Genomic DNA, 25,288 nt, shown 5'->3' with positions numbered 1-25,288 from the left:
GTGCAGTTTAGGAAACTTAGTCTGCAAGGCTGAGTTGGGCCAAAGGGCCTGTGTCTGTGCTGTATGACTCCATGGTTGAAGCAAGATGGTTATCACTGCTGATGATACCATCCTTCCACAATAATTCATGTTCTCCAATGCCTTCCCATATTTTATGTTGTGCTTTTCCCTTCACGCTTGTTTCCTCTACATCCCAGCATGCTGTCTCTAGTCCACAGATTGACTTCCACAACGTCACTCTCACAGCAGTGTATGTTGTTCTCAAGCAGTGTGGAGGGATACTTGCTAGGCCATTACAAGCCCACCTTGTTAACAGTTCAACTCGCTACAGCTTGTGATCTTACTGAACTAGCCAATGGGGAAAACCAACATGGAAACCAGAGCAGGATCATGGAAGATTCAATTCTCTGCTTGGCCTTAAAGACTTTCATGTTACAGACTGGGCACCAGCATCTCAGGCACGCACCATGGGCACTGGTCACATGCATCCAAGATACATGAACATTGGCATCTGACACGTCTCAGCATCTATAAACCCTCAAGGCACATTTCTGATCCACTTAGAGGCCATTTCAAATGGAGTAACAGCCCTTAGTTTCCTCCTTTTGGAGACTGTGTGACAAACATCAAAGAGTGACAGATTTAAGTGGACAACTAGTTGAGGAAGCATGACCAAAGTTCCAAAACTGACGATGAGCTGCTTGCTGGGTGCGTTTTTAATGATACCAGCAGATATCCTTGTAAGATAGCAATAAGGACACATTGGCCTCAGGGGCACATACACAGGTCATGGACTGGACCAAGCTGCATCTCTGGCCTCTTTGCTCATTGTCATAGCGCTCACACACACTGAACCTACCAGGTGCCCACAACATCCCCTTCTGGCACTGCTTTGCTTTGCATTGTATTTTTGTTCATTAGCCCTCCTCGATTCATACCAGGCTGATATTACTATTGTATTACTGTGCCATTTAGTACAGGCATAAAGCAAAGAAACTTGCCAAAGTTGTCGGAAGACTTCATTCCAGTCAAAGGGGATAGTCTTTACTCAAGAAGTCAAGACAACCTCTAGTAGAAGGAGCAGACCAATAATGGGCGACACCCCGCCGGCCTATTGTGAGCTGATTTGCTCCCAAAATGACAGAAAGGCAGGTACGTGGATGATAAGAGTGGATGGCACATCTCTAACTGTTGGTGCAGATGGGGATGCTTCCCAAATAAGCTATGCGGCTGCACAGAGAGCAGGCATGATGAGGCAGGTGAGGTTGAATGTGGAAGATGTTACATGGATTAGTGATTGTGATGGAGGACAAGCTGTGGTGGGAGCTGGGTCCAGTGGCAGGCATAGGTAGCTGGAGAAGGCCCAGGATCTACATGTCCTGGGTGGAGTGGGAGGGGGAGTTAAAGTGTTCAGCCATGGGGTGGTGGGATTGGTTGATGTGTTGTCCCAGAGATGTTCTCTGAAACAATCTGCTTCCTCCATTGCCAAACCCTAACAGGTCCTGGGCCTCCTCCAATGTCAAACCCTAACCACCCGATGCCTGGAGGAAGAATGCTTCATCCGCCTTGAGATACTGCAACCACACGGGATTAGTGTGGATTTCACCAGTTTCCCTATTTCCCCTCCCTGACCTTATCTCAGTCCTGACCTTCCAACTTGCCATTGCCCTCTTGACCTGTCCATGATCCTTCCCTCTTATCCACTCCACCCTCCTCTCTGACCTATCACCTTCCCCCCCACTTTCATCTACCTATTGCATTCCCAGCTGCCTTCTCCCCCCCCACCACCAGCCGCATCTCCCTGCCAGTTATCTCTCAGCCGCCATGGACAGGATTGCCAATGTCTTGTGTAAGACTTGGACAGGTTAATATTATGTCAGCCAAAATTACATCTGGCAAAATCTGGAGTGATTGTGGGGAATAAAAAGAGGGAACATGTAAACCAAATAGTAAAACTTTAAAAAAACGTGCCACAAAGGAGACCTAGGGATTACACTTATATAGCAGTAAGCTCTTTCGGGTGAACAGCAAGGCCATAAAAGGAATGCAAACGTTATTCACTAAGATTACCAAAGATGAAAGACTTTAGAAATCAAGAGACATAAAAGAGCTGGAGCTTTTGTGACTACAAAAGGAAGGCCAAGAGGATTTGTTTTCTAAGGTATTCAAAGTGATGAATGGTTTTGAGTAATAAGTCAGAAAAACTAAATTTGTTCTGATTGGTGAATTGGTAATGGGAAGTCATAAGTTTAATATAATATGAAAAGAACAAAAGGAAATCAGGTAACATCTCTTGCAGAGGCTGGAATGTCCAAACACACATTCTTTGACCGATGATTTTTAACAGCTTTTTCAAAGGAAAGCGAGTAAACAGTTGAAAATAAGAAGAAAGCATATGAGATAAGGTCAGGTCACCAGAATTTAGTGACAGTTTCAAAACATTATAATGAGCTAAATGGTCTCTTTCTGTTGTTACAAATGTCTAACTGTCACATTATACATTTTGAAAAGAAGGTTAGTCTGTCTGTAAAAAGGCAGAGAGTGCTCTGCTATAGTCATTACTGATTCACCACAGCCCCAAAAGTAGCAAACTGATGTGTTATCCCATCATAAAACAAAAAAAGGATGAAATTTAGAATTCACATAACAATTGGACATCATGATGTGTCCTGCCAAAGATGTGAGAACGCAAAGTCTCTTAAGAATTAGGCAACTGAAAGCACGCCATTGGGAATTCCAATTTATTTGACTTGCTTGGTAGAGCAACGATTCATCAAGGCTTGCATAGCCACCAGTTCACTCAAACAAGTTGAGTTACAGCATTTTGTGGAGTTCTACAGGAAGGTCTCTGAGAGTTATCCCCAGAAAGAACATTCTCAGTCAAAGGGAGCACAAAAAGAAAGGCTTTCAGAAACTCACTTCTGTTATTTGGAAAGGACAGGCAAACTGGAAGTGGGGCCAAGGAGCTAATGAAGAACTAGAAACCTCTGTGAGTCCCAAAGCCTACTGTACCTGTTTAATCCATTGTTTGAATATAGGAATCATTAAAACTGCTGAAATCTGACTTCAAAGTTTCAATTCTGCTATCCAGAAAGAGAACGTATAAGTGCCTGAACATATAGGTTAGGAGTAGGAGTAAGTCATCTGAGTCCACATGCCTACTCAGCCATTCAGTAAGATCATGGCAGATGAGACCATAAGATATAGGAGCGGAATTAGGTCATATGGCTCATCAATATATTTCTCAGCCCCATTCACCTGCCTTCTTCCTGAAACACTTGGCTCCCGAAATAATAATGAATCTATCTAACTCTGTCTTAAGTACACTGAATGACTTGGCATCCACAGCCTTTTGCGGCAATGAGTTCCACAGATTCACCATCCTCTGGCTATGGAAATCCCTTCTCCTCTCAGTTCGAAGGGTCATCCTTTCACTCTGAGGCTGTGCCCTCAGGTTCTGGTCCTGGTGTCTCCTACCAGTGGAAACATCTTCTCCACATCTACTCTATTGAGGCATCTCAGTATTCCGTAAGTTTCAATCAGATGCCCTCTCATCCTTCTGAACTCCATTGAGTACAGACCAAAAGCCCTCAACTGCTACTCATTGGCAAACTCTTCGGTCCTTGTGTTTTGGGGAGGTGATAACCGAATGGTATTTATCACTGGACTATTCATCCAAAGACACAGGTTACATTAGGGGCAATTGGGTTCAAATCCTGCCTCAGCAGATGGTGGAATTTAACTTCAATATAAAAAAAATGTTTGGAATTAAGAGTCTGATGATGATTGTTGAAAAAGCCCATCTGGATCACTAATGTCCTTTAGAGAAGGAAACTGTCATCCTTACCTGGTCTGGCCTTTGTGTGACTTCAGACCCACAGGAACATGGTTAACTCTAAATTGCCCTCTGGGATGGACAGTAAGGGTTGGCCTAGTCACTGATGCTGTCATCTTGTGAAATAAAAAAAAAGAAGTTCCTCTCCACACCTCCCCGCCTTTTCCCACCCCCCCACCCACTCCGAAGCCAGCATATTCTTCCTTAGATACAGGGCACAAAATCAGTCACATAATTTCAAATGTGTTTTGATCAGAGTCTTATATACCCTCAGCAGTAAATCCCTACCCTTATATTGTAACCCTCTCAAAGTGATTGCTAACATTGAAGCTGCCTAACTGCCAACTGAATCTGCATATTAAGAGAACCCTGAACGAGGACTCCTAAGTCCCTTTATACTTCAAATCTCCAAAGCTTCTCCCAATTTAGAAAATAATCTAATCCCTATACCTCCTAGCCCAGTGCAAAATTTCACCCTTTTCAACATTCTATTCCATTTGCCACTTCTTTGTTCATTCTCCTGGCCTGTCCAAGTCCTTCTGATCTGATACTCCATATTCCAGCATACCTTCAGTGACCTTTCACCCCACTGCTCATCAAGAACCATAACTGCCTTAAAAAAATTCAAAGCATGTGCTTCCACTCTCTTCTCAAGATAAGGGACATCTATTTAAGACAGAGATGAGGACGACTTCTTTTCTCCCAAAGGACAGTCAGAAAAACCCTAGTGTGGAAGCAGGCCAATTCAGCTCATCAAGTCCACACCAACCCTTCGAAGAGCATCACATCAAGGCCCACCTATTCCTTAAACCCTGCGTTTCTCCATGGCTAATCCACCTAGCCTGCACATCCCTGGACACTATAGACAATTTAGCATAGCCAATTCACCTCGGCTGCACATTTTGGACTGTGGGAGGAAACCGGAGCACCTGAAGGAAAGCCACGCAGACAATTGGGAGACTCCACACAGACAGCCACTCGAAGGTGGAATTGAACCTGGCTCCCTGGCACTGTGAGGCAGCAGTGCTAACCACTGAGCCACCATGCTGCCCCAATCTGCTGCATTCTTTGCCACAGTAGTGTCTAGCCTGGATTTATAAGTACCTTCAAGGCTGATATAGATTGATTTTTAGTCAGTAAAGTAATCAAAGGATATGGGATAAGAAAAGAAGGTAGACTTGAGGATTATCAGATCAGCCATAATATCACAGAACAGCAGATTAGACCTAATGAATAGCCTACTTTTGCTCCAACATATCATAGTCTTATTGGAGATCAATTTGATTACTCTGCTTATCTCTGATAAAAGCTTATGTCTCTTGATTTGACTGAACCCTGCTGACAACCATGATAAGCCTCCTGGCTTTGTGTCTGTGCTAAATAGCATGGTGATACGGAAATATTGTGATCTGGTATCTCTAGCTGAGGGCCAAGCCTCAGAAAGAGAAAGCAAGGCAATGCCAATCTGGATTGCTATGAGGATCCAGGTAGAGTCAAAGTGAATGAGCAGGAAGAGAATAACTGAACAACCCAAAGATACAGCCTTGTCAAGTCCTTGATCTGGGTGTGTGCTCCTAACCACCAAGTGTTCTTGCTCCAGCACTACAATGACAATTGCTATTGCAAGGGAAATGCAGCATTGAAGTGCAGAAACACTTTTAAGTGGACAAGAGATGTGCCATGGAGGGTTCATAGATGTTGGCGTGTGTCAGGATGTCAATGTGCATTGATGTGGGTGATACCCATGAAGCATGCTGTGAGATGTTGATGTTCAGTGTCCTATATGGAGGTTCTTTGAAGCAAAAGGCAAGCTGAAGTTGCCAGGTACCCACTCTGACTTCAATTCTGAGAATTCTTGGCATCTAGTTGCTTCAGGGTAGGATGAGAGGATAGAAAGCTGCATAATAATAAAGCACAATTTGCTGTTAATAAAGCTGTTAACAAGCAATAATCCCCCATAATAGGCAACCCACTGTTGCCCAGCAAGGACTGCACCTCATTGCTGGATTCATTTAAAATATTCACAATTTTCCGACATTGCAACAGGCCTCAATGATTTCACACCATATTAGACTCTATCTTATGTATTTGCAAGTTTAACATTTAAAAAGCTTGAAACAAGGGAGTGGGGTTTGAATTTTGAAGATTAAGATGCTGCAATCCAGTAGTTAACTTTGATCTGTAGTCTGGATCTCAGTACCAAAATATACAAAACTCTGCTTCAGACCAATTACTTTACATAAGAAAAGAGGATGTAGCAAAATCACCTACCAGGATTGTTGTCACAATCAGTGACCGATTTGTCAATGAGTCTGTTATGTTAGAAACTCTTCCCCTCGAAATCTCGGTGACATTTAAACCATTGACTGTGTCCCAAGTCCCAACCTGTGTGACAAGAGACCATAATTTTCATAAAATTATCAAACGCAGTCTCAAAACATTACATTCAGAAGATGTAATACAGTGAAAAGCCGTTACAGTGTGGTTCAATATACCATGAAACTCCTTTATAGCACAAAGGTTTCAAGGCTTCCCAAAGAGATGTTTCTTTATTTAAATGTTCGTTTATGAGGAGTAATAGAGAAAGTAGGAGACTTATTATTTATTAATGTCTAGCTATAACACAGTGTAAGGTTTTGAACTCCAACGGCATTACCAATTGTATTTTATCAAAAATACATTTTCTAAGGCTATCTTGGATGACCTATACTTGACATATTAACATGTTTAAAATAACACAGTAACATTCACTTAAATAGACTGACAGAGTTTTTTGAAGCAATCATAGATGTGGCTGGAGAGGTGCAATTTGTATTAAGCATTTGAGTTCTCAGAAGTAATTTACCAAACTTCTGGTTCAGTGAGTTGAGACACAGCATAGATATTGATGACAGGGCTTTGGTTAAGATGTTCGGCTATTGTGCATGATCTCTCCTAAGGATATCTTATACTTCTGCATCAAAATGTATTGAGGTGTCCAACTCATGGTTGAGTGCTGATCACAGAAATTCCTGCAACAGAGATGCATGCTAACAGTGCTATGTACAGACCTCAAACAGTCTGGCCAGTTAATCACTAAATATTTTTCACCAGCTTAGTTCCCTGCACAATGGCTGACAAAGGCAATAGTCTTATCAGCTACAGGGCTGTTTATGATGTGTTATTAATTTAGCAAGAATTGGATAACTGATCTGATACATTCTCATTTGTTATCTTTGTGAGACTCTTTTTCTAATCAGAAGTGTATGTTTTTGAAGAGTTATCTTTCTGACTAAGACTAATGAAATTCATAGAGATGGATGATTGATCTTTTGTCAGTCATCTGTGGATATCCACTGACAGTGAATTAAAGTAAAGCGGTTTAAAAATCCACAAAGCAATCCCAGGAGCATCTCAGACTTGACAGTATCTTAAGAATTCTATATTCCTTTTCTCTTCCCTGCATTTGCTGACTTGTAAGTAAAATTAATTCTGTTGCTTCCAGGCCACAGTTAAAAACGCAGTCTGCAATCGTGGACATTCCATTACATAAAGGACATTGAAACCCAGAAACCCATTGACACAGAAAATGTTTCTACTTGTGTGGAAAAAGTAAACCAGAAACCAATAATATAAGATAATTTGTGCTAAATTTAACAGGGAATTCAGAAGCATCTACCCAGAAAGTGGTGAAAACAGGGTACTCAGTACCTTAGGAAGCAGATGAAGACAATAGGATTGGTATACTTAATGGATAAGACATGCAAATAAGGGAAGGAATTGAGGGTTATGTTGACAGAGTTGGAGGAATGATGAAACGTTGTGTCAGAGGAGCATAAACACTAGCTTGGTTTGTTTGAGTAGCCTGTTACTGTGTTCAATCTTCCGTGCAATTTTATGCAACAGATACAACAGAGATTTCTCAGAAAGATACCAGTTCTGAGGGGAAAATTAACTTATTGCCTTTGGAAAAGGGAAGGCCTGAAGAGGTCTCGATGCTGATGAAGGATTTTGATCAATTGGATATGTGTCATTCATTACATTGGTGAGTCAATGATGAAAGATTATCAATTTCAAAATATCACTAAGACCAGAGAGCAATTGATATAGAATTGGTGAAGAATGGGACACTTGGCCATATGAACTGGCTGAGGCGATGCAATTCATTTTGACTTGCTCTAGGAACTGGATCTGATAATCACAATGGCGGAATGGCGTCATTCTATGCTATAAGTGTTTGTTTCTTTATTCCTGCTTTCTTTTCAGTTGTTGATAATCTCTCTCAAATTAGTTTAATGGATTTTGGGGAGTCCTTTATGATCTGTGAGAATTTGCTGGCAGCCTGCCAATTATTGTGGAGGAATCCCTCTACAGGAAGTTTTCGTAGAATCCCTACGGTGTGGAAGATGGCCATTCGGTCCTTTGGGTTCACATCCACTCTTTGCCCTCCCAGACAATCACCCCATCCTTTTCCTATAACTCTGCATTTTCACTGGCTAATCCACATAGCCTGCACATTCTTACATACTATGGGCAATTTAGCATGGCGAATCCACCTAACTTGTACATCTTTGGACTATGGGAGGAAACTGGAACATCCAGAGGAAACCCAAGCAGACCCGGGGAGAATGTGCAAACTCCACACAGACAGTCACCTGAGGGTGGAATTGAACCTGGATCACTGGCACTGTGAGGTAGCAGTGCTACCCAGTTGGTTTTGGTAAGAGAACGCTTGGATCACTCTCCTGATATCACACTTACAAATATTACAATTGTAATTTCTCAGATGCAATAACAGGAATCTTGCATTGAATTTGAATTAGTAATAAATAGAAAATTATATTTAAAGTTCATGTGGACAGATTTTCACCCTTGAGGTGGATCGCAGGAAATGTGAAAATTACTAGCTTGTGCTCCCACTTCATGAAAATATTGGTTCAGGTGGTGCAAACTTTATTGTCAGGGCAGGAAGTAGGAATGCTCATACACATTTACGGATTTATTTTTATTAACCAGGAACGTATGTCACACAGAGTCCAGTTCATGTTGTGTCAGATATCTGGAAACTTATTAATGATTATTAATGTCCAGATTATGATATCTCAGACTTGCATATGCAGACTGGGTTATATGCCTTAGATTATGGCTATGTTAAGCTTACTGGCTAACTAGCAGATTGACCGAGTCCTTGCTTAACTGTTAATTGAATAAAGAAAGAATAAATGGGGATCCTTATACTAAGGCATTTTACATCATGTTGTCATCCGGTTGATTTTTTGGTGTAATCTCGTCTTACCTTCATGAGATTAGTGCAATAGTACAACATACAAATGAGCAAATATCTTTACACATTAAGAAAAGCTTTGGCAACACTCTTATTCGGTAGGCTCAGTTTATTTCATCTTTCTCATAGAACAGTCTGTTTTTCAGAGGAATTAGTTTGATGAACATTTGATGTGCTCCCTCTGTTTACTTCCATGGGTCTGACTGAATCACATCCCTCGTGCTGGGTAGCTCAATGAAGTTGGAGATATTTGGATTGTGGACGTGGGTTCTAAGCGGAGCCAGCAATAAAGTTAAGCTTGGGCTCTTCTTTATCCACAAACAGTGTGGTAATCCTTTCCATGCAGTAAGCCAAGCTTTCCTTTAGACACTGGGTTTCCCAAGAACTAGGAAATGCAAATTGGCCAGGGTTAAGTCCAAAAACAGGTTAAAGTTAAGCTATATCATGTGATTTAACTCACCACTTTTACTCTTAGAAACATACTCATGGCACAATCCTTTGTGCATATCGATTAAAAATAGAAGTGTGTGGGTTGAAGTGGTTTAAATATTTTCAAAATGTTAATATACCCAATCCAGCTAATATTTGTGATTGAAGTACCTCTCCTATTTTCAATCAGTACATGTCTTCCTTCTTCTGGCTACCAAAAACATGACATTTTACATTTGTCTGTGTTGAAATTAATTTGCCAATGAGATTCACATTTGACAAGGTTATTGACAAGGGATTCCTGAAGAAGGGCCTGTGCCCGAAACGTCGAATCTCCTGTTCCCTGGATGCTGCCTGACCTGCTGTGCTGTTCCAGCAATAAAGTTTCAACTTTGATCTCCAGCATCTGCAGACCTCACTTTCTCCTCGAAGGTTATTGATGTCACCTCTTTTCTCACAATGTCCATTCTTCCTTATTCTTAAGCAGATTTTGAACTACAAGTAAAATGAAGCATCTTATTGATCAAGGAAGAGATCATGTTTAGATCAGATAAATCTATGTGAAATTGGCCTACTATATTCCAAGGGGAAAGTGAGGACTGCAGATGCTGGAGACCAGAGTTGAAAAATGTGATGCTGGAAAAACACAGCAGACCAGGCAGCATCCGAGGAGCAGGAGAATCGACGTTTCGGGCATAAGCCCTTCTTCAGGAACTACTATATTCCAAATCAATGAATTCAGATCAAAAAGAGAATAAACTGATGATGTTTCCAGCAGTAATCAAATCTCATTTTGGAGAATTATGCATTCTATTTACTCAATGACAAGAAATATATAATTGCATCTTAGCAGGTGGAGGCAAGTAACAACAAAGATCCTGGAGTATTAGGAATATGATTATGAGGAAAAAATATCAGGCGACAGTTGAGCTTTTTACCTTTGAAATCAATTATCGCACTGTACTTTGACTGAAAATTTCAGGAATGTATGAAGAGGATTGACAGGAATTAATACAGACTAACAATCCATTATAATGGAAAGTTGACATTCCAGAGATCACAAACTGGGAGTAAAAAAGGATTTCAGGTGGAATTCTTCCACAAATAAAATTAGATTTGTGAATTGGACAATACAAGTTGATCCAAAGAACAAGACAATGCATTTCAATTGGAAGAAAATATTCAAGATATGATGCATGTAAGTGGCTGAGTTGGTTGCAATGTAAGAATGCAATAGATCAGTTGGTCTAATAAGAGCAAAGTGCTGCAAACATTGAAGAATTGAAATATAAACAGAAGGTACTGGAGAAATTCAGCAAGACTGACAGCACCAGAAGAGAGAGAAACAGAGTTAATCTTTTGAGTCCACTATGACTCTTCTTCAAAACTCTGCATTTTCTGAAGAAAGGTCATACTGGACTCCAAATGTTAACTCTGTTTTCTCTCCCCACAAATGTTGACAGACCTACTTTGTTTCTCCTGTAGGTTCTGATTTGAGATGTTTTGGTGCTATTGTCCTATTGCTGTTGTTAAAACTCTTTTGTGCTTTTATTTGAAGAAATATTTATAGTTGATAAATCTAAGAATATAGAATCCCAGAATCCTGACATTAATGCCATTCTCAACGTTATATTGCATATCGTGCAGCTTAGCAAGTTTTACAGAAACATGGAGAAGCCAGTTCTATACACAAATTACCCAGCATATCTTGCTGCTGATCTCCAATGCCACAGAGAATTGTCCAATGTTCCTATTTGTTCCTGGGGATTTGTGAAAGTCATATCAAGTTGACCCTGACTAATGAGTAATGGCTATTTGGCTAAGATGTCAAAAGAGAAGCATGAGATGTGGAACCTTACCCAGCAATAAGCAAAGGGTCCTCTCAACTGGAGGCACATTGGAAAACAAAAATGTAATTTTAGAATAAAGCTCTACCACTAATTATTTCCAGTGTAATTCTGAGTAAAGTTGCATTGGAAATGTTCATGTGCCATTGGATATAACTCTGCCATATTCCTGACTCGAGCTGAGCTTAACAAGAAGAGATAAAAGTTGAAGTCATTTTTTACATTGGTGTTTGCAAAGTTTGCCCTTTCAGAGATCTGTGGGCTAGGACTCTCATTCAGCATTGTTTCCGACTCCTTAACTGGGACAGAATCATAAATTCATGAAATGTGGGACTGCAATTTTCTCAGGGATGGAAGGGAACTAGATTTAGTAAAGTAATTGCTGATCTCCTGGATTCCAAACTGAAAGAGCTTCAGTAGAAGTGAAACTTCTTCTCCATGACAAAGACTAATGTTTTGTGTACACTATTTTCAGCTGTATCCTTGTATTAATGCATAACATCTGTTAATAAATAAACTTGTCCCGATCCTCATTTTTATGACTTGTTGTGTAAGAATAAACCATAGCCAACATTTCTTATGATTTTGAACACCACATAAATCGCAAATTGTTAAATAAGCCATTTAATCTCAAAATATTTTATATTCACTCATAGAATGTGAGCACTTCTGGCAATTGTCCAGATCCCTATTGCCTTTGAGGAGGTGTTAGGGAGCAATCTATTTGATCTGCCTTGGAGTGAAGGCATACCTACAGTGCTTTTAGAGAGGGATTACCAAGATTTTGAGGCAGTGCCAAGAAAGCAACAGAGGTGTATTTTTTTTTAAGTCAGAATGCTCGCCCCGCCTTCCAAGTGATAGAATGTCATGGGTTTGAAAGGTGCTGATGAAAAATCCTTGTAACTACACAACATAGGCAAACTGGACTTTTGGTGGCAGGAGAGAATGTTAATGTGGTGGATGGGGCGTCAAGCAGGCAGGCATATTTGAACTGGAGGGCATCAGATTTCTCAAGAGTTGTTGGAGCTCACTGGAACAAGTCATGAAAGCATTTCACCACGATCCCAACAAGTGCCTTTCAGATAGTGGACAGGCTTTGTAGATGGTGAGTTGTTCCAGAATACTAGCCTGCTCTTGTAGCCAAGATATTTCAATATCTTTTTCTATTAAGTTTGGAGAAAATGGTGACTTTTATTCCTGGAAGAGGATTTGAGATGTTAGTATCATTGAGTGCCAATGAGGGTGATTAGAACTATTTTTGTTTAATATGGTCATTGCCTATTGCGTGTATAATATAGATGCAACTTGGTACTTATCAGCTCAAATCTGAATTCTGTCCAGATCTTGCTGTGTGAGTTTCCTCTGTGTGAGTTTCCTCTGGGTGCTTCAGTTCCCTCCCACAGTCCAAAGATGTGTAGATTAAGTGAATTGGCCATGCTAAGTTATCCATAGTGTTCAGGGATGTGTAGGTTAGATGCATTAGTCAGGGGAAATGTAGAGTGGTAGGGGGATGGATTTGGGTGGGATACGTTTTGGAGGGTTGGTGTGGACTTGTGGGCCAAATGGCCTGTTTACATCCTGTCAGGATTCTATTTTTCTAGCTTTGTTTGAAACCACAAGCTTTCGGAGCCCCTGCTCCTTCCTCAAGCATAAGAAAGAAGCAGCGCTCTGAAAGCTTGCAGTTTCAAATATACCTGTTGGACTATAACCTGGTGTCATGTAATTTTTGACTTTGTCCACCTTTTGAAATCAGATATGGCATTAAGTGGTCAAAGGCAAAACCAAAGTAACCATCCAAGAGGTCGATAACATCCCCATGCCTAGCTGAAGGCCTTGAGGAGGAAATTGTAGTTCAGAGAATTTGTGCATAAGAGCATTTTTTTTCTCAAAGTGAAAGGTGATGTCTGTGGGAGTGAGGAAAGGTGCAGAGATAGTAGAGATAAGCAAATGAACCAACTAACCTTGCCAATATTCAAAGCTTAAATGATGACAGACTTTGTTTGATGGCAAGTTTGGTAGGATGGCCAGGCGTGTATAGTGAGTTTGGTGAAGAATACAGAGAGATTTTGGGAGAAGGGAAAAGTGCAGGTCAGATGAAGATTGAAATCAGAAGGATCACAAGTCTTGCTGCATGTGGGAATGGACTGCTAAATTATCTAAAGTAAGGCGAATAAAACAGGCCACTGTTTCTCTGTAAAGGCTAGGTTAAGATCTTCCCTCCATCATAAGGCCAGAAGTAGGGATGTTTGCTGATGATTGCACGATGTCCATCACTATTTGTGACTTCTCTGATACCGAAGCAACCCATGTTCAAATGCAACAAGATCTGGATAATATCCAAGCTTGGGGTGACAATTGTCAAGTATTATTTGTGCCAGGTTATGACTGCCTCCAGTAAGAGAGACCCTAACCACTGATGTTTGATGTTCCATGCATTATTATCACTAAAGATCACACTATCAACATCCTGGGCTTATCATTGACTGGAAAATCAACTGGACTCGCCATATAAATACAGTGGTAACAAATGCAGGTCAGAGGCTAGGAAGTTTGTAGTGAGTAACTCACATCCTGTCTCTCCAAAGCTTATCCATAATCTCCAAGGCACAAATCAGGATTCTGATGGAATACTCCCCAGTTTCCTGGATGAATATAACTCCAACAATACTCAAGAAACTTGACACCATCCCAGCTAAAGTAGCCCACTTGATGGCATTACATCTATTAGCATTCATTCTCTTCACCACTAAAGCTCAGTAGCAGCAGTGTGTATGATCTACAAGATCATCATTGAAATTCATCAAAAATCCTTAAACAATATCTTCCAAACCCACAACCATTTCCATCAAGAAGGACAAGAGCAGCAGTGGCAACATCACCTGCTAGAAAAGAGATGGGAGGAATAGGCACATATGCACAGTACATAATTTATAAAATGATTGATACATGCAAGTAATGGAAGGAATGTGCATGACACAAATATTATCACCTGATGTCAACTGCTCTTGCTTGGAAGGACTCAGTGGCTTAAAAATTAAAGCATTGGTCTTTTATAAACAAATGATATAACAGTTTATTTTCACAGTAGCACTGGTGAATTGCTGGCTACACATATTGTCCTTAGACCTGTTTTATATGGGTACTGGAAATTCAACATTAATATGCTACAAGAGTCATTTCTGGGCAATAATATTACTTGCATAGTTTCTAGAGCCTTTAAGGTTTGAATATTTGGATGTTTCGCTGCACAAACTCTTAGCTAATATATTATGGCTACACAACAAGTCTTAAATATAGGTTGTGGATGTAGATTTTAACTATGAATGTCATTAACGTGGCTGACCTTTGCTAATGTCTATGAGCACACAGTTTTGAGTAATGAGGTGCCCAAAATAATGCACTGTTCTGGTAAAATAATACAAATGATCACAAGGGTAAGGATCTGCAAAAAGCAAAGTCACACAGGAAATTATTTTGATTATTTATTGAACATATGTTCATTAATACAGTAACAATAGTCAAGACAGGCAGAGTATCTCCAGCTGAAAGTATATGATAATGATGCTTTAGGAATCACAGAGGAGACCACATTCACTGGTATGTTCAGTTAAATCAATTTTTTGTGAAAATCTTGTCAGAAGGTAGTAAGAAGGATAATTACTGAGGGAATCAAGCAGCTATGGAGAAGAAAAAATAGAAAGTATGGAAGATACTCAACTGGTGTGGATAGAGAAATTGAGCTCATATTTTGAATTGAATATGATCCATCTTCAGCACAGATGAAAACAGTGTGGTTGTGGAGAGAGGATGAGCAATGGTGAAGTTCTGAAGTAGTGTAGAGCGTAGGGGAAAGTAAATGTTAAAGATGCCATGGAACAAAAGGCAAATGGAGTGATCATTATTGTCAGAAAGAAACAAAGATTTTGGCCAGAGTAAGCGTGAATGGCACATTGAACAACACTGACCTCCTCCAGATCAGTGCTCCCTCTAAACTGTGTAGCTACATGTTCTGCTGTTCTGTGCATGGCGATTGGCATGCCAGCACGGATTGCAGCATTGATTTACGGTTCCAAGAGTCGCTGCTGCGCACATACCTCTGATGTTCATGTAGAAGAAAAAGGAATCATCTTCTAGAAGTAACTACATGTATAGCCAAGTTGTTCAAGTATAGATACGACACTGGCATCAACCCAACAATGTGAACAATTGAACATGTCGGGCCAGTGCACAATAAGCATGAAAAGTCCAAACTGGCCAATTATTACCCCATCAGTCTCCTCTCAAATCATCAGCAAAGTGATAGAAGTATTCATAAATAGTGTCACAAGATGGCATTTGCAAAGCAATAACTTACTGGAACTCAGTTTGGTTGAGTCAAGATCATTCAACTCCTGAGTTTATTATAACCTAGGTCTAATCCTGGACAAAAGAACTAAACTCCAGAGGTGCGCAGGAAGCGACTGCACTTGATATCAAGGCTGCGTTTGACAGGGAGTGGCATAAAGGAATCCAATCAAGAGTAGAGTCAATGGGAATCGGGGAACATTCTCCACTGGTTGGAGTCAGGACAAGCACAAAAAAAGCTGTTTGTGGATGTTATAGGTCAGTCATCTCAGCTCCAGAACATCACTGTAGGAATAATATCATAAAATTCTGGAAAATCTCAGCAATTCCAGCAGAATCTGTGGAGAGAAATCTGATTTAATGTTTCAGGGTCAATGAACCTTCTTCAGAACTTAGGACCTCCTCAGGATAGGTCAAACCATCTTTAGATGCTTCATTATGACCTTCAATCTATCATATGGTCAGGAGAAGGAACTTTTGCTGATAATTAAATAATATTCAGCACCACATGCAAATCCTTACATACTGCAACAACCTATGTCCATGTGCAACCAAACTTGGGCAGCATTTAAGGTTCAAATTATTTAAATTGCAAATCATTTTCATGTGACAGAAGTGCCAGGCAATGACTATTTCCAACAAGAGGAATCTATCACCTCTTGACATTCAATGACATTGTTATCGCTATATTCCCTTATATCAACATCCTGAAGGTTACTATTGATCAGAATCCGAACTGAAAATGCTATATAAATACAAACATTCAGAATTCTGCTGTGTGTGATTCACTTCTTGCTTCCCAAATATCTGTCCACTGTCCAAGAGTACTAGTCAAGAGTGTGATAGACTGTGCAGACTTTAGACTTACCCTGAGAGTGGCAGGAAGTCATCCTCATCTGTAAGGGACAATCAATGATGGTGGAACACTCTCCATTTGGCTAGATGGATGGAGTTCCAATGATACTCAAGAAAATGACCACCATCAGGACCAAGTTGTACGCTTCCTTGGCACCCTACCCCACCACCTTCCACAATTCAGTCCCTTCACCACAAACACATACAGCAGTAGTGGGTACTATCTGCAAGATGCACTACAGCAAGGACATGGCAGCAAATACATGGGAAACCACAATCTACATGTTCCCCTCCAAGTTACAGACAATCTTAACTTCGAACTAAATCTCACTGTCACTGGTTCAAACTCCCTTCCAGTCTGAACTGTGGAAGTACCTGAATCAAATCGACTGCAAGGGAATCCAGGCAATAAGGGATGGGCAGTGAATGCTGGCCTAGCCAGCAATACTCATCTCCCATCGATGCATTTAAAACACAATACAATGTCAATGAAACTCAAGTTTCAAACTGGTACATGGCAAGTAAAAAACATCAAAGTGGTGATAGATGTTTTAGACTAAACTTGTTGAAATTGAGACCAGACAGCTGCAATGTCGGAATTGGAAGTTAAGTTTCTATTATGAGCTTTTGTTGAAGTTTAGAGAGAGTCTGTCGCAGATTAAGGACAGAAATGTGAGAGTGAAAGCAAGGTGTCAAATTAAATTGGCAAGTGACCGAAAACTGAATGGAGGCGTTCTGTAAAATGGCCATTCAATGTCTGTTTGGCCTCCTCAGTGTAATGGAGAGCACATTCTGAGCCATGAATACAATATTGAATAATAAATTGAAAGAAGTACATGGAACTCACTGTTTCAGCTGGAAGAGCATAGGATTCTAAGAGAAAATGGAAAAGGAAAGCTATTGCATATTCTGCAATTGTATTGGGAGGTGCCATGGGAAAGAGTATGGGATGATTGATTTTTTTTCATTCGTGGGGTGTGGCTGTCGCTGGCTTGATCAGCATTTATTGCCCCCCCCCAGGTGCCCTTGAGAAGATGGTGTTCAGCTGCCTTCTTGATCTGTTGCAGTCCACTTGCTGTGGGTTGACCCACAATTCCCTGAGAGAGAGAATTCCAGGATTTTGACCTAGCAACAGTGAAGGAATGGTGATATATTTCCAAGTCAAAATGGTGAGTAACTTAGAGGAGAGCTTGTGGGCGATACTGCTCCCATGTATCTGCTGCCCTTGTTATTCTAGATGGAAGTGGTTGTGGGTTGGGATGATGCTGTCTAAGGGTCTTTGGTGAATTTGTAGATACAACATACTGCTGCTACTGGGTGCTGCCTCGTAGATGACAGATAGACTTTGTGGAATTAGAAGGTGAATTGTTCTTCGCTGTATTCCTGTCTTGTAACCATTCTGTTTATGTGGTGAGTCCAGTTGAGTTTCAGGTCAATGCTAACCCCAAGTATGTTAATAGTGGGGGATTCAGTGATGGTAACACCATTGAATGTCATGGAGAGATGGTGAAGTTGTCTAATATTGAAGATGGTAATGGCCTGACATTTGTTTGGTACAAAAAGTTATTTGCCACTTGTCAGCCCAAGCCTGTATTTTATCCAGATCTTGCTACGTTTGAACATGAATTGCTTCAGGATCTGAGAATTCACAAATAGTGCTGAACATTGTACAGCTTTTGGTTACAGAGAATAATGGAAACCAAGGTCAAGGAGGTGACAAATCTTCAGGGAGAACCAGTTACAACCAGTCTGAGGATTGCGTCTTATAAAAGTGTCAATCAGGCGTTCTGGCATTCTGACTGCCTGAGTGGGTGCTCTTTACATCTGCTGGCATGGCAACAGAAAAGGATAATAGCATGGCTCCATTGGATGATTTGAACTCAACACATGACCCTATTGATCAAAGGCCATTTAACATTCTGGAAGATCTAGTGAAAGAAGGGATTAAAAACACACACCCTTGGAAGTCAGACCGTCATTGAAGGAGCAATAAAGACTGAGGGAAGACTCTCAGCAAGACTTGTGGAGGAGCTACCCAAGACAACCCAGGAAGAGATCTTCCCTGACCTGCAAAATCCATCTTCGTGGAAAAGAGCCAGCCCTACATCTGAGAGGAAGGAGATTCCAATGGCCCAGCTCAAATACGTAAATCATTGTGAGTAATACTCTTTCTCAGACAAACAAAGCCAGATAGAGTTGATATTGAGGGAATTTAGGAAATGCTAATATGGTGTTCTTACTAAAATCAAGTTGCACAGGAAACTGAATTCTGTATCTCTTTGTCCATCTCACCAACTTGGGGAAAATGAATTTTAAAAGATAAACTGTTCAAACAGTCGAAAGGCAACAGTTTTTATTTTAGAGCTTTAGCATCCACAGCACTTTGCTTTCGTTTCAATGCTGTCAATCAGAATTGTAAAAGGTTATTGAGTTCTCATTTATCAGCAAAGAACTCAGTAGAATATCCATGTAAATGTTGTGTACGCTGAATCATAAGACAACCGTACAATATGGGTGTAAAGCAAAGAATGTCACTTGGAAGAGAAATTGCTTTCGTGTTTCTGAGTCAAACGGTAACAGAACGTTACAGCTCAGAAACAAGCTTTGACTGTTTGTTTCCACACACCAGCAATCTAGTCGAGTTCCACTTTCCTGCTCACATGCTGTAGCTGTAGCCTTTAATATTTCTCTTTTCCAAACAATTACCCAATTCACTTTTATAAGAATTTATGGACTCTGCCGAACAACAGCTTAGTGGCTGAGAATTTCACATTCTAACTGTTTTAGCTAATTCTTTCCATGATTATTTTGAATTTGTTCCTTCTTGTTACTATGTCAGCCAGTGTGGAAGAAATCTATTATTTCAAGATCTTAGCCAATGGAAAGGAAAGTTGCTTGGCACCAGGAATGTGAGCTTAATTGAAGAAGATTTAAGTGGCATTCAACTAATAGCTTGCACTGGCCTTGAGGGATATTGCAATTTAACTGAGACTGCACATGAGCTTGTTGCACCATAACTAAATTCCTCAGTGAGCTTTTCAATGCAAGCAATAGTTGGGTGGAATCCAAACTGTTAGCAAGCTAATTCGATAGTTCCTAAATGTGGTTGCAAAGATTGTGATGCTTGGTTATCCTGTGCCCATCAAGTCAATAACGTACAAGCATTGGGTGAACTTGATTTTGCCTGCTCATTTGAATGATTCTAGTATGGAGTCCAGTACTGAATGTGCTATTGAATGACTGCAGGTCTTAGCCTCCAGTCCCCATGTCCATACACGCTGTGCCCCTACACCACATAATGTCAAGTTTCAAAGCTTAAAGGCAAGGTTTGTTCTGTTTCACTGCTCTGTAGGAAGGAATAACGGTGGTGCATTAGGAAAGCCACCATGTTGTGCTGCCATCATTGGTTCAGAGAGAGAGACACAGAGAGAGAGAGAGAGATAGATAGAGAGAGACAGAGAGAGAAAGAGAGGGAGAATTCTTGTCCCTCAGTTGACAAGTCCATATAGGTTTTGAGAAAAGACTAGGAGAAGATCAAGGTTATGTGAGGATTTTAGGGCCCTGGAGCAAGCATGTGATAATGTCACAGAGCTGCTGTCCATGTTGGCAGAGTTAATTAGATAGTAAGAGAAAAAAACACATGCAGGGAAACATATGGAATAATAAAAGCAGAAGTTGCTGGAAAAGCTCAGCGGGTCTGGCATCATCTGTGAGGAATAATGAGAGTGAAGGTTTCAGATCAGGTTACCCTTCCTCTGAAGGATCTCTTTGTTTCTGATTTACAGTATCCACAGTTCTTTTGGTTTTCATTAAGCACAGGAAGTAAACCAACTAGGATTTGACAATACAAGTTATGGAATATTCTTTCAATAGTGTCGCAATAAGATAAGAGCCTGGCGTACATCTGATTATCATATCTTGTGTATTTAGTCCTAATTTATAATAACAATTTGTCATGATTTTTGATAAAGTTCTAGAAAGTAGCCTAAGCCTGAAGGCTTTTCTCTCAGCCAGTCTGTCTTGAACTCAAACTCTTGGACGTGGTCATGAAACTACAAGACAAAATTGCCTATGTCATTAGTTTGATGTTGAGGTCAAAGTGAAATAATAAATACATCCTTGAAGTAATTTTCTAACAAATACATCACCAGTCTCACAATCTGTCCCCTTTACCTAACTTTACAACTTGCCTCCTAACATAACAGACAAATATGAGTCAAGCCTCTCATACTTGACCTCATCCGAGAAACACTAATTATGATCTGCACATAATGTGTCACTGGGTAGGAATGGGTTATAATCAGGTCAGGGGAAAGATGACCACACGTGCCAATGTCTCACAGGGGAGGTTGCCAATGGTTTTTGATGCAAAGATTCACATGAGGACATTGAAGGATGTACACCAGAGATTGCTGATGGCTATGTACATAGGAATGTTTGTTATACTGGCAAATCTTGAGAAAGTATTTCATTACCTGGCACATCAGTCTATTTTACTTTTGTTACTTCAACTACTTTTGAAAGTACCAATCATTGGTAGAAGCTAACCAACAGCCAGAAGAAATCAATCCATCAACAAACCTGTAAGTTCTTGATGGCACCTTTAAGTTGTGATGATTGGGGAGTTGTTTCTGCTACTGAATACCTTAATCGACAGTTTTATCTGGAGGTCTGGACTTTGATTGTGTCAATCATTGCATGCTAGTTGACAACATAACCTGTCTGAAGTTTATTCCACATGCTAATCCTTTACCAATATGGTGTCTTGTGGGCTCTATTGCCCCTATCTGTGAACCTGAAGGCCCAAGTTCACATTCCACCTTCTCTAAAAATGTGTCATTACTTCTTTGCAGAGGTTGATCATAAATATCTGGGATGTCTTGTGCAATTTATACCAGAGGTTTATGCACATATTTCAGCTGACATTTCAGAGCCCTACAAGTTAATTTCTCTCCCAAGTCCACAGCCCACAGCTATCATTTTGCAGTGAAATATATATCTTTAAGTATTTCATAGAATGCAAAGGAAGGCAGCGTTGGGGAAATATTTAAAGTAAGAATTGAGACATAACAGACAATTAAGAGAGAACTTTGGAAACTGCCATAGTTCTTGCTGGAAAAAAAACGTGAAAATATCTAATTCTTTCAAACCGTTTTGAAGAGTTTTATTAATATTTTCTTTAACAATAAGCTGTGTCTGTTGGCTTTTAGGAATGCAATTGTTTTTAAATGTCAGAACTGTAGGTCACTATAACCTGAAATTAAAGACTGTTCCAGAATAGAAGATCCTGAATTGAAGTCACAACAAACCATTTCAAAAAAGAGCAAAACTTAATTCTGTGAAACAGTTCAAATGCACAGAATATGATCATAAAATACAATTTAGAGATGCAAAACCAATTAAGCTATTAGAGCTGAGTACACGATAGTGAGTTTTTGTTGATATCAGAGAGGTTTCAGATCATGTTTAACATTGGCTCCTGAAATAAGGAACTTGGAATACACTGAGAATAGAGTTGTATGCAGACGGTAGAAAAACTATTGCAAGTGTCTCCATTTGGTTTGCTACTCTTGACTGAATGCAGGGTTCCTCAAAATGAACTAATTAATTGACAGAATTCTAACTGATCCTCACTGATAGTTCAGTAATGAGTAGTCAGTGCAGACTGGAACGGATGAAATGGGTCTGATCATAATAACCCTGAGGCAGTACTTGCAGATTATTACATAATATTGTTTTATCCATTCATTAGAACTATCATTTGGGTTTGGCAAATGGTTTTTACAATGTGCCTTTCCTGCTGCTAAAACTTCCTGTTTATCTCGGCGAAGAATTGGCACTTATTTTCTCGAGCGTGTGGGGTTTAACTACCATTCGTCTCCTGATTTCTGATTGTTGAATCCAAGTTGCTTTCCTTTGAAAATTCTTTACTTACAGTGTTGTAAATGCACGCATTCTCTTGGATTCTGGTGAAGCTTCTGCTCACTTCCAGATCTCTCTAAATAGTCACTGACACTATCATCGCATCATTTGATATAACCATCATCATATACATTCTATTGATGTCTCAATATCCCACAAGTAACCCCAAGTTTTTATCCCCCATGTGAACACTTTCCTTCCTACCCCTACATACAATGTCCTGGACATCAGTATTTGGCTTTGTGGTGCTTCAATCAATCTCCTTGATCTAGTTTGGTCTCAGTTTGAAATGTTTGATGCTCTGCACTTTTCTGTTCTTTGGTCTGAATGTTTTTTTCCCAGGTGGGTTGTATAGCTCTCTTCTTCCTCTTCTGAAAGATAGTTCCACATTTCTATTTGTCTGTTATTCAATTATATCAATGCATTGTGATTTCCTCTTGATATTACTCCATCTTTTTCAATCTATATGGTCTCAGTTGTGGTGTCTTAGCTATGAATGTTTCTTTTCCCTGGTGATCACTTATCCATACTCTCTCCCTGGGCTTTAGTTTTAGGACATCTTGTTTATTTTCTTTCATTTACTAAACTTTCAAGCCAAAGTTTTTGTCTGTTCTCCGTGCATTTTCACTCTGTTACATCCATACTCAGTGGCTTTAAATTGCAGCCTTTGAGCCAGAAATGGAAATTGTGCTTCCAATCTCCTCTCCCTCAGTACCATTCTGCAATGGTGATGTTCTGTAACTTAATAATGCAAGGCATACATCTTCATTCATTTTCAATAATGTCTTGATTGTACAAACACCTTATTCAGCTTTTCCATTCACTTGAGGATAGTATGGTGAACTTGTGAATAAAATCGTATTCACATGCAAATGTTTTGAACTGATCAATTGCAAACTGCAGAACGCTGTCTGAAATAACAATGTCCAAGTGCTGTGTGCTGGGAAGACTTCTTCAGTGATTCTACCACTGCTTCAACTGTGATTTTGTGTCAATGGTTTACCTCAATCCATCTGGAATACTAATTAGGTTAGGTTAGATTCACTACAGTGTGGAAACAGGCCATTTGATCCAACAAGTCCACACTGACCCATTCCCCTACATTTACCCCTAACTAATATACCTAATATTACAGGCAATTTAGCATGGCCAATTCACCTAACCGACACATCTTTGGGCTGTGGGAGGAAATTGGCGCACCCGGAGGAAACTCACGCAGGCATGGGGAGAATGTGCAAACTCCACACAGACAGCCACCCAAGGATGGAATCAAAACTGGGTCCCTGGCGCTGTGAGGCAGCAGTACGAAAAACTGAGCCACCATGTAATCCATAATCTCTGAGAATAGTGAAGGCCGTGCCTTTGAACATGAATAAATTTATTCCCAAGTGTTTCAAAGCCTTGATGGGAAAAAAATGCTGATAGTAAAAGTAATGAAATCTCTCAGGTGTTCGTTACACATGAAATGTGATTCGTGATCATTTCTTGCATTGAGTTTGAAGCCCCTGACCAGCCAGTGAATGTTGCACTCTCACAAGACACTTGGCATTGGCCAATGTCCTTGATGAATTCTCTTATGCGTTCCAACTCTAACTGCCCTTGTTATTACGAATCCCTCATTCAAGACTATCACGACATGAGTGCAGGATGCTATACTGCTTGAAACATTGCTTATGTTATGGATTTATTCAGTGCATTGACTGATCAACCTTGCAGACAGTATTTCCTTCTTCAAATACATTCTGCATCATGTTTGTGAGGTTCATTTGAGGTGCTAAATGGTTTGAAATTTCAAAAGCGTTGGCTTCAGCCTCTTTTATGAAGTTAATGTTTGCTTTCCCTGTTGCACCTACTGGTATTCTTGACTGCTGTGTGTAATGGACTGAATCAGCTCACTCGCTTGCTCAGTTTTTTGCATGGCGCTTCACTTTCACTTGAACAAACACCCTGCTTTGCTTTCAAAGTTCTGCTTGCCTTGCGACTGATATTACATTTTCGAACATTGAATCTTCTCTCACTTATAAAAGATCTGATACGCCTCATCTGAAGCTCTTATCACAAATGGTTTGGTTTTTAGGTCCTCACATGTGCAGTTTTCTGCTAGCCTGGAAATGTCGTTTACGAACAAATTTGCGCTTTCATTAATCCTCAGTCTTCTTCGATTAAATTTTGCGCATTTGCCTATGAAATTTCTCCTCACATTGAAGCATACATTGAAAACCTTCAATGCTTCTTCATATGTCCTGTCTACAACTACATCATTCAAAATGGTTGCATGGTTGTGCTGACCTTGCCTGAGCCTGAAGCCAGTCCATAATCTATCATCGTTTTCTTCCAAATCTCCCATTCCTGGATCTGTGTGATTTGTCAGTCACTTGTAATGGCTTTGCCAGTGGCCAATAGGTGCCCTGGAACTGCACCTTATTCTATGATTCAGCTTATCCCAATACATAGATTAGAGTGGTGCAGGAAAAGCACAGCAGGTCAGGCAGCATCCGAGGAGCAGGAAAATCGATGTTTCAGGCAAAAACCCTGATGAAATGCTTTTGCCCGAAATGTCGATTTTCCTGCTCCTCGGATGCTGCCTGATCTGCTGTGCTTTTCCAGCACCACTCTAATCTTGACTCTAATCTCGAGCATCTGCAGTACCCACTTCTGCTTAACCAAATGCATGCTGCTTCAACATGGCTCCCCCTCCTTTTTTGCCTCTGAGTCTATTTTCCAGTTTTCTGCTGTGTTCGCGATATCCCCCTTTCCTGATGAATTTGAAAAATTGTCTATTTTCTTTCTTGA

General features: G+C 40.3%; 1 protein-coding gene across 2 annotated transcripts in view; it reads right to left on the bottom strand.

The window, feature by feature from the left end:
* LOC122563391 (glutamate receptor ionotropic, kainate 3) overlaps positions 1-25,288 on the bottom strand; it is a 503,868-nt gene that overhangs the window by 250,866 nt on the left and 227,714 nt on the right. For both annotated transcript variants that reach the window (XM_043717129.2, XM_087976904.1), the window contains one exon: positions 6,107-6,220. In XM_043717129.2, the coding sequence (XP_043573064.2) occupies positions 6,107-6,220 (114 nt within the window). The remainder of the gene's footprint in view (positions 1-6,106; positions 6,221-25,288) is intronic.

Source organism: Chiloscyllium plagiosum, unplaced genomic scaffold, assembly GCF_037043375.1.
Source record: "Chiloscyllium plagiosum isolate Xiang-an unplaced genomic scaffold, Cpla_swu_hap1 HiC_scaffold_30, whole genome shotgun sequence".
Lineage (NCBI taxonomy): Eukaryota > Metazoa > Chordata > Chondrichthyes > Orectolobiformes > Hemiscylliidae > Chiloscyllium > Chiloscyllium plagiosum.
The sequence above is the reverse complement of the archived record's forward strand: the minus strand, read 5'-3'. Positions and strand labels throughout refer to the sequence as shown.